This window comes from Symsagittifera roscoffensis, chromosome 7, assembly GCF_963678635.1.
Source record: "Symsagittifera roscoffensis chromosome 7, txSymRosc1.1, whole genome shotgun sequence".
In the NCBI taxonomy this organism is placed as follows: domain Eukaryota; kingdom Metazoa; phylum Xenacoelomorpha; order Acoela; family Convolutidae; genus Symsagittifera; species Symsagittifera roscoffensis.
In genome coordinates this window covers 44,984,159-44,995,001 of record NC_087068.1, presented here as the reverse complement: position 1 = coordinate 44,995,001, position 10,843 = coordinate 44,984,159, and the positions used below count along the sequence as shown (strand labels likewise).

The following is a 10,843-nucleotide window of genomic DNA, read 5'->3' as shown; positions in this document are numbered from 1 at the left end:
TAATAATCCGAAAAAGCACAGGAACGCTAGTTTACAAAAAAGGCCCGGCCGGATTCGAACTGCAAATCTTAACCATCTTTACTTCTACGCCAGATGCACCGGTTGCTTGATTGGACTTGAATTTATAATTACCAAGCGGTAACAAAGCCGAAAAAACCTGAGCAGAAGCAGAAGAAGCCCTACATGCCGAGAAGAAATTCAGAAAAATTCTACACTTATTAAAAAATGTCAAGTCCCTTTTGCCGTCAGAGCACACACGCGTACAATTTTTTTTCGGAGGTAACGACGCAATAAGAGGCCACTGAAAAGATATTAATTAGGCCTAAAGTTGTTGATCCGATAAAAAAGAAAAAAAAACGAAATTTGAACAAATCGAGATGGTTGAATTACAACCAATGTGAAAAGCAAACTTCGATTCAGCCGGATTTTTAAAAGCTTAAAACAACTAGTTAAAATTGCTTAAACAATTACCAATTGAAAAACTGGCCCTGGTCAGGTTCGAATCCAGGACCTTTGCCGTCCCAGGCGTATTCGTTACCACCAGGCTAAGCGTTCAAGAGACACTACAAATTTTGAATTCATTATGAACCAACGTATCACCAGTTTAATGAGTCCTGTGGACAAAGTTGTTTAATGGAAAAAAAGTCTAGTAGCCAATTGCAATACCCTTGCTATCGGAAGGGTAATAATAAAATGATTATTCCAAAATTTTGTTTGTTAATCACAATTGACGGTGGCTTTAGCTGAGTTCGCGAGCAACTGATCGAAAACGGGTTCTTTTGAAGGCCCAGAAATATTTATTTGCAGATGAAAAAACTTAAATGGCTTCTACGGCAACTATCTACTTGCTGCGTTTAAGAAGCTGACAAACAACAGGCATACACACTTAGTCCGGAAACAGGCAAAAAAGTTACTTGAAAAAATACAGGCCAGGGTCGGAATCAAACACCTAGCCTTTGATATTGCAAGCAAGTGCTATACCAGTAAAGGAACATAGCCAACAGACAATTGCAAGTAAACAGTAAAAAAATCTCAACTTTGGAATTACGAAGAAAAAAATAGATGGTCGTAACGCTTTTTGAATTTTTAGACTGATTTATGATTGACATCTTTTCGATAAAATTAACCCAATTGGAGAAAACTGGATTAATAGGTAAATTTTTTTATTTTCCTAAAAATCTTAAAATTCAATTCCATTTTCGAAACAAGAAGTCGATCGTTTTTTGTGACTTTAAAATATTTGCTGTTTGATAGTGGAGTTTTGTCTCCTTTTGACAAAGAAAATGAATTGAACTTTAAGAGAAATTAAAAGTCAAACCGCGAAATAGTAAATTTGAGCCTGAACAAACTATATGACTTTTCCTGCAAAAAAAATCATAACGACCTATAAAAAGTCTGAACTACGTACGCTCATCGACTCTTAAAAAACGTCCATTTTTCTGATTAACCAGCACCAATTTCGTACGTATTTGTAAAAAAAGTATTAATGGGAAATATTTTGCTCGCGATTACAAGACACTTGCTCTCACAAACTTTAACATCGATCGAATCGAGACAGAAAGTGCTTCAATTTGATATATCACTTAAACCAATGTCTTCAAAAATCAACTTTACATTCAGCTGTGAATTCTACAAATTAAACTTTTTAACACTTCGACAATAAGCCATGAAGAAACTTGACTTGAACCTTGACAAAACAGAGATTTCAAAAGTAGTTAACTCCTGCTTCTTGCAACGAAGAGCACCAGACTTTTATCAGAAGAATATATCGCATTTGATTTCGTTTCGAAATATCCAAGACTATAGAATCTCTAAATTTCTCCCAAATAACTCGATCAATTTTGGCAGCAAAGTTCAGAGCATAAAACAATGTCAGCGTCATTTAGTTCAGCGGCTGAGAACGCTTTAGCCTATTGTGAATCCCAGTCCAAACTTACTTAGACCTCGTCTGTGGTTCATGCTTCCGCTTAGAGTTAAGGTGAAAGGGTGCATTTTCTTGTCGTACACAGCACTGAGTGTTCCATTGGAGTCTATTGAGCCTCGAAGACAGAAGTTCCCACTTTCTGTCATGTCGATTTTGTACCCCAATGCTACACTCGACTCCCCTTGAACTGAAGAACACTCCCATTCTACCCCTACAGTTGTTGTTTTGCTGCATTCATGATAGTATCCAGTCTGAAAACCAGCGTTGTTCACGTTGCCAAATATCTCCCAGTTCACTCCACTGTATTTTCCATGCACGCCCATAGATGTTTTCAACTGTCCTTGCGCATTGTGCATTGTAAAATCGGAGCCTATGTCAACTTTGGGTGTGATTCGCTTCAAAAAACTACTGGATAACACTCCTGTGCAAGCTAATAGGTCGGGGTTAATGGCCACTAGAGAAGCAGAGTATGAGTTTCCCTTGTAGTCCAAGGCAGCCTGCGACATTGCCCATTTAGACTTTTGGGTCTGGAGAACTGCTTTGCATCGCACCCGGCTGTTGAGGTATTTAATTATCTGCCCATTGAGACTGCCGCTAAAACGAGCAGAACCTTTTTAAAATTTAAAACTTGCGATACGAAAAAAGGCTACGTCAAAAATATCTAAGGAATTCGAATTTGTCGAAAAAATTAGATCTATCGAAATGAATTAGCTTATTTTTGAAAAAAAAAACGAGCCAAGACAAAAGAAGAAAAAATTAGCATCGATGCCGATTAGCATATCCCGATGAAATACAGACCAAAATCGATCAAGCCGAAAAAAAAGATTAAAAAAGCCGAAAAACAATTCAAAAAAATTCAAGACTAACAAAAAGTTATCAAGTCCACCTCACCCTCAAAACACATACACAAAAAAAAATGCTCGTCGAACAATATAACGCGATATGAGGCCACTAAGCTGATATAATATACGCAAAAACAAAAAACTAAATTTTAACAAATCGAGTCGGTAAAATTACAACCACTTAAAAAGATAAATCGTAGGAGACAGATAATCAAAATGCTAACATGCAAAAAAAACTTGTAGCGGTAAATCTGTTGCGAATAGAGGCTTCCAGGAAATGAGTCCAGATCAAAGAGAGAGTCTTGTGCCTAGAGTTATGAACGGGGGAAAAAGTCTAGTACACGATTCCAATACATGAAGGTAGCCGATTGCTGTACATGAAGCACAATGTTCCGACCATATTCATAAAAGAAAAAAAAACGTTTTTATTTACTTTTCTTAAAATAAGTGTCGTTTCTAGTGGGTGGTGTAATTCAAGAATAATACCATCGCTTACGAAATTAGTAAATTATGCATGATCGACAATATTTGTCTCCAAAAATGAATAAAAAACAAAATGAATAAAAACAATTTTTTACAAAAATCAAAATTTGTTTCTAAGTTTTTGCACAATATTTTTTTTGCCAAACAAGCGCTAAATGGAACATTCGAAACTAGTTTTCTCTATAGTAAAATCAAATTTTTCTGAAAAATCTGAAAAAAAACAGTAAGTTTGTTTCCATGTAACGAGCGTTACTCGATCGCGTTACTTGCTCGAAATCAAACTAAATTTTCAATGAACGGAACAAAAAAAAGTTATGTACTTTTGGCTGGATTACATTGTAGCTGGTTTAATTTTTCTGCGGTATATATAACCTGGATATGTAGCAAACAGTAGACAGGTCATTAAACAGACAAATACTATATTAACCATTAAGAATTGAAAACAGAAAGCACACTTAGGAAATAAATAAGGTTGCATTTTGTTCTCGATTCTGATTGGTTAATATAAAACTTGTCTTTTTTACTGCACTCCACATAGCACCCGGACTATTAAAGTTTCAGACCTATTTTCACTCTTAAAAGTGCACCCGTATTTATTTAATGTTTACCCATAGGTGCTCAAGCAAGCTTTAGAGCCTCCCCAGTATGTTTTCAAGATCGCCGATTAATTCATATTTCAAAACAAACCTTCTCCCCACTATTCTGATTACCTTACCAAGAACCACGTGTTCCAGACTAACAAGCACAACTTGCCAAAAACGTAATCAAAATGGCTATTCACATCGGGCCTTCGATTTCTTACGTGTTATCAATCTCCGCCATGAATACTGGAGTCAGCTCTTCGTGTTCGGCTTTGCCAACGCACGTTGCCTGGAAAGAATAAGGCGGTGGTCCTGCAGTGGCTCCTGGAACAGCTCCTGCGCTACCTGAGTCTCCCATATTTACCGTGTGTGCCATTTGGAACCTCGAGGCTAAGACTCTATTAAGAACAACCCGAGCCCCATCTAATGGTACTGGAAACAAGTCTTTGAGTTTCCGCGACCAATCATCTTGAAAACCAGGATTGTTTGGGAACAACACGGTTTGCTCGGGTTTTCCACCACTCTCCATTAACTCTTAAAAGTACTTTCATAAAAAATTCCAACTTCATAAGAAGTTCCACTAGTACTTACACTGAAAGACACCCAGGGAATGGGTGCCGGACATCAAGCCGACGGGACTTCAAGCCGAATCGTAAAATTAGGGACTTCAAGCCAAAAATTTTCTCATTAAGTCATGAACACTTTTCTGAAGATTTTCTCATTTTCTTGATCTTTAGTCGGTATTTATTAGCGTTTTCATAAAATTTCAACCTCCAAATGATGTTTAGAAAAGTTGAAAAATAAAACACGGTTGAAGTCAAATTTCTTGTTTATAATTTATGCATTTCAAAAACCGGCTCATTAACGGATGTCAATCCCAAGTGATTCATTGTCATAAATAACGCTTATTATGGACTAAACTAGCGTAAGCTTTTGAAAAGCAACGTTTTACAGATGAAAAAATATTGATTTGAGGTGCTTGTAAAGTTTAATTTTCGGCCTCAAGTCCCTTCGGCTTGAAGTCCCGTCGGCTTGTTGTCCTAGACCCCCAAGGAATATAGCTTTTGACGCCTTAAATTTTAATCATAATAAAGACTTTCATCCTGAAACTTATAATGTAACATTCGACCGGAAGTACATACCGACGGAAAATCAAGTAGGTCCTTCTGGATTCTCGAATCAGGTCAAAGAGCTGTCTTCTGAGAGAGGAAGACTTGTGACATTCGACCAGAATTAACAAAAAAGGCCAGTTCGAGTTATTAGCCGCTGACCTTGAGAATTGGCAGTTTTAACAGATTAGCGACGTTATTGGGACAATTAGACAAACTGTGAAGGTCAGAATATTCTGGTATTTTAAATTTTCGAATGATAACGTCAGAGTTTCCGAGAAACGTCAAAAACGGCCATTTTGGAAGAAGTCCAAAATAAAACAGAACAACGATAGAAGTTGCGAAAACAACAACGACGATACTTGTGAGAAAGACGATGATAAGAGATAGAAGAATACAACAGATTATTAGCAGAGACCGCTCCTAATTGCAACGATTGTGTCGCTACAATCGTTGCGAGGCCATTCACACTAACGGTGAAGGGTGGTAACCAGCGTTCCGGAGAGGTAATAAGGGTGTTATCTCCCCGGATTCTTGGGACTTGAACTTGAACCATTTTAAACTAAATTTTAGCTTCCTGGTTATGTTCTGAATTGAATTTAATTAACATCTGCATTCATTTTCTGACGATGAGAAGCTAGGAGATAAAGGAAAGGGTTGATCCATCTTCGATGGAGATGATGATTTTAATCTACTGAACAAAAACAATCGTAATATGACAAATAGTAGTAGCCCTGTTTTTAGGAGTGACCTCGTGGTCTGGGGATACTGAGACCCAGCCATGAGCTCACTAATTTTGCATGCAAGTAAGTTAATTTGAGCGTTCTGGTCGAAGCCGGAGAACAGTAACGTTTTTGTCGACCCGATGTTGAAAAGACCACCAAAACAACTGGCTTTGGTAGAGACGGTGAAAAGCATGTAGAGATTTGTTTAGTCGCTGGCCAGTCGTTTTATAGCTTAGCTTTATTTTCCGTCGATATAAACTTCCGGGCGAATGTTACATAGATGTTTTTATGGCGCTCCTGGCCTGGGTGTTATTTTTTTTAACATCATGACCGGCAGAACCGTTAACGAGCACTCCGCGCCGAGCGGATGGTCATAATAACGCCCTTAGTAGGCCCTAACCGCCGAGGCGGAAGGGTAGTTTGGAACGCGGAAGCCTTCCGGATTCCCGTGAATCGCTTTTTAACCTAGTTAAGACCGAAAATTCACGAACCAGGAAGGGTGGGGAGATTCGCGTACCCGCCATTTCCTGAGTGGTCCGTGACCAAAAACACTAAAAAAAATATACAAGAAACCAAACAAAAAGTAGTATAGTACCTAAGAAAAACAAAAAACATTAAAAATAACCGAAAAAACCAAAAACAGTAAAAAAAAAAAAGTATAAAATCAGTAGAAATCATCCCCCCAGACGAGATGTGATCCGACCCTCCCGTTTGTTGTTGTTAGATATATTGTGGTTAAAGGCATTTATATCAGTCAGGATTGTTACGATCATTTTTGTGGTCCGTTTGTGAGGCTTGTACTGTAGGGTTATTTGAGTACTTAAGCACGTTAATGCTAATTTGCGCTCAATCCGGAAGGGTCTCGGGATTAGTGAAGATGACTGATCCGGCAAGCGGTACAAGGAATGACAAGAAGGGGCTCAACGACAACAACAGTCGACTGTTGGGTATCGTTAACAAGTTTTGTATACCTTTTGGTACAAGAAAAATAAGATATTAATCTGTGGGTGCTCGACAAAGCTGCACTGTAGTGACCCTTCACCGAACTGCGAATTTCCGAGTTAAGCACCTTAATTCGGATATTGAACAAACGCGGAGGGGTATAGTATTACTAGTATTATTAAGTATACAGCCTAAATTAAAACTCCTATATCGTTTTCAGTCAAAAACACAGTAAGCGGACCGGTTTTTAGGGTCAAAATAGCGATATTTTGATCCCCCCACAAATCGCGATTTTTGAGATATCGATATTTTTTGAAACGGAAAAAAGCGTTAATCTAGTGAGTCACATCGTAACTGTACTAGTATAATGTGTAGAACCGGTTAAAGTTAGTTCGGAAGTGGTTGGAACTAATTGGAGACAAAAAACCGAAATTTCTTGATTTTTGAAGAAACGAAACGCTACAAAATAGGAAAACTTTTTGAAGTTTTTCAGTTAGGACAGTAAAAACTGTTGTTCGGACAACTTCCACTAGTGAATCGACAGGTTTTAAAACCCGTGTGCCAATAACCTTCCGGGTTACAGAGAAATCGAACTTAACGTGTTTGATTTAGTGGATTCATCAATCCGGAGGGGTCCAAATAGCATAGTTTTTGGCAAATTTTTTCAACTAGAGCGTTTTGAATCGGGGTTTTTGCATTAAACTAGAAAATTATAGGCCTTTTGAGCTCGGATCAATAATTTGTAGGTCGAAAAGAACAGAATTGCGAAAAAAGTTAGGCGGAACCTATAAGAGAGAAATTTTTTGACTTTAGAAAAAAGACGTTTTGGTTAATAACTTTGAAACTACTGGACAGATTCAGTTGATCTTGGTACCATTAGATCAAAAACTAGCTGAGCTTACTAATAAAAACATCAATTATTCAAAAAAAGTAAGCGTGAAAATTTTTTAGGATTGTTTTTAGCAAATCGCCAAGTCGGGAAGGTAAACCCTTCACGTTTTATAAAAAAAATTTTGAAAAGCCCTTACACCCCTACCAAAGGGTAGTAACGGTTGAATGAGGCAATTTAAAGCTTCTCTAGACAAAAAGGGAAGGCTAAGGGGACCAGAAAACCATAGTCAAGTAGAAACTAGGCTAGTGATTAGACCCATCACCGTTAGGGTGAATTGTCAAATAAGAGGCTTAACTTCAATCCGGAAGGGTCTAAGGAAAGACGATACACCCTTCCTAGTTAGTTCAAACAGCATAATAGCATTGGAGAACGTATCTGGAAGGGTTTCGGGTGAGAATTTTAAAAGTCCCCATGAGGCTTTTTTTTACAAATCCGGAGGGGTCCCAATCCGGAGGAGTCCTGTTTTCACCAATCCGGAGGGGTCCCATTTTGCCAATCCGGAGGGGTCCCATTTGGCCAATCCGGAAGGGTTCCATTTTGTCAATCCGGAGGGGTATTGTTTTTTCAAGACTTAAGAAGACAACAGAAAAGAAAGTAGTTAAAGGCATTAGGTTATTAGGAGATAGCCTGGGAACCAGTGACTGCACTGGTATCTTGCCTTTTATAAAAAACTAAACAAAAACAAAACAGGTCTAAACTCGGGTATTCGCGACACTAAGTCTAAATTGAACAGGAGTGTGTAACTAATTAGTGTGGATCGAAATCAAAGACGTTTTTGAGAAAAGTGATTGCCCTGAGAATTTTAGTAGGTCTAGCTCGGGCAATCCGAAGTCAGATAGGTAACACAGGACTCGGTGGGTGCAATAGACGCCCAATTGAGAAAATTACTGCCTTCAAGTTTTGTCTGTTTGATGCAGCACCAATCAGGGAAGGTTCTTTCTCTAAAGACAAGTTCGACTATTGTATTGCGACAGACTAAAAGTACAAATCTCACACGTTTTCCATAGAAAATATTCTTACTTTTGTCAATCTTGGTTTTAAATTAATAATATTTGTGCTTGGTTGGGTAGTGAGAACACTATCTTTTAAGTAGGCTGATATCATCATACTGTGCTAGCTTCAGATTTATAATTGATCATTGTGAATAAATTGTATACACGCAGTACTGTGATAACATACAAGGATTCGTGGTCACTATTTAATGGAAACGTTTGAAAATTATTGTGTTGTGTTATTGTTATAAGTAGTTAGACTAACAGGACACTAGCAATCAAATTGAGTGTATAGGCAGTAAAAAGTGATAAATTAAAAATGAGTCTAGACAAGTCAAGGATACCTAAAGTGAGTGATAGCTCAAGGAAATTCATACCTGAGAAACAGAGAAAAGCAATGACTGACCCGTTTGTGGAAAGGATCACACGAACCCGGAACGACAATGGGGAGACGATTTCAGGCAGAATGGTTGAGACCAGGAGTCAATAGTCCTCAGAAGAGCGAAAAGCAATACTAGAAGTGGAGGTCCATCCGGACCAGGCCATGGATGAGAACCGGGAAATACATTGACCGGAGGGGAGAGGAAACAGAAGGCTGGCGAGTGAATCTACTCCGGTAGAACAAGGCCACGATTTTGCCATTTCCACCGGGACACTGCACCGAGAAGAGATGTCGGAACTGTCCGACATCTCTACTGAAATTGTGGCAACTAGAAGATCTCCCACAGACAACACCATGATGGCAGGCGTGACGGAGAATCCCAGGAGGAAGAAGAGGACGATGAAGAACAAGCTGACTTTGGATCTCAAGTCAGCCTCAATAGTTCGACTCAGGAGAATGAAGCATACACCGGCAGAGGGACTGGTACCATGGACCAATTTGGTGTGGTGAGGACAATAAGCAAAACCACAAACACATCAGGCCAGTCAGGAGACCTTGTGAGTATGACGAATTCGGAAATGCGAACTGAGGAGATTAGAAACACAGGGCTAAGCAACGCACCGGCGGATCCAGAGATGGATAATGAAAAGACGTCGAGGCAGAGAATCAAAGCCCGAATATTGACCAGCACCAAGCTACCTGGGATCGACAGAGTGACACCGCCACTTGTGGCGCCACTAGTGGATAACGGAGCATCGATTGAAGAAGCCTTGACCAACATAATGGGCAGCCGAGGAGAACAGAATGAACAGGTGTCAATAAGAATGAGTGAACTAGAAAGGGCAGTCTACGTCGAGAGAGAAAGTCTGCCGAAATAAATAAACCGCAGTAGACAAGAAATTAGTAGAAGCGAACAACGCTTGAAGGAAAGAACAGAAGAACACTTTGCGAAGAACTTGTCGCGAATGACAAGGGAAGCGGAACAGACAGAGTCACGATTGAGAGACGACATGGAGAAGTTGAGAATTCAACAAGAGCAGACTCTTGGGACTCTTGACACAAAGATAGATGCGATGATGGAGAGGCGAACTCAGGCTATCATGGATAGGTTGGACGGGCTACTAGGCAGCAGGAGTGGGGAACCAAAATCGGGAGGAACCGGCAGGGAGCCGAGAGTGAACTCCAATGACCAACAAAATAGGAGAAGGATATATGGATCCACTAGAGGTAGGGGCAGTTCAGCAGGCTATGCCACAGGGGATAATAGAACATGGGGCCCAAACATCAGAGGAAGTTCAACTGGCAACAGACAGACCTCAAACGAACGACCGACGCAAGGCACATATGCGACTGGGAGAGGTGATTCCAGGAACAGGTGTCATGCGAGCCCAGGGATGAGTCATGCGAGCCAAGGAAGAATCAATCCGAGTGAATCGGACGGAAGGGAAGTTCCAAGTACAGAACCCTTGTCAGGGGGCAGTGATACTCAGGCAGGGCATTCAAGAGAGGCTACATCAATAGCCACAGCCTTTGAACCTCTGAACTGGTCTTTGGAGACATTCCTTACGAGGTTATCTAGAACCAATGAACGTAGCGAAAAGTCCAGAAGGGTTTTTAAGAAACCAAGATGCTACAAAGACGAATTTGATGGCTGTATTGATACCTGGATAGAAATGATGAAACTGCATTTTGAGGAAGAGGATTTTTCAGATAGGAAGGAATGCAGTGCGCTAACCAGTAACTTGGAAGGAACAGCCCTAAACTGCGTGATGGCCAAAAAGCAGTACCAAGGGGACACTGCTGAGAAAATCTTTGAAGTCTTGTTAAATCGTTTTGGCTCAGGGGTGCAGGGACACCAAGCAATGATGCGCTTCGAGAAACAAAGGCAACGAGAAGATGAGACGATAGACAAGTTTGTAGACGATTTGGAGATGCTGAGAAGGCGTAGCCAACCAGATGAGTCGAACGGAA

The 10,843-nt window shown here is 39.9% G+C and overlaps 1 protein-coding gene across 1 annotated transcript in view; it reads right to left on the bottom strand.

Moving 5' to 3' along the window:
* Nucleotides 1-1,703: 1,703 nt before the first annotated feature.
* Nucleotides 1,704-10,843, bottom strand: part of LOC134851144 (mitochondrial import receptor subunit TOM40 homolog) — a 62,883-nt gene continuing 53,743 nt past the window's right edge. Inside the window, exons 2-3 of the mRNA XM_063867097.1 lie at nt 4,052-4,366; nt 1,704-2,518 (exon numbers count right to left, since the gene is read on the bottom strand). Coding sequence (XP_063723167.1) covers nt 1,906-2,518; nt 4,052-4,359 — 921 coding nt within the window. The 5' untranslated portion in view covers nt 4,360-4,366 and the 3' untranslated portion in view covers nt 1,704-1,905. The remainder of the gene's footprint in view (nt 2,519-4,051; nt 4,367-10,843) is intronic.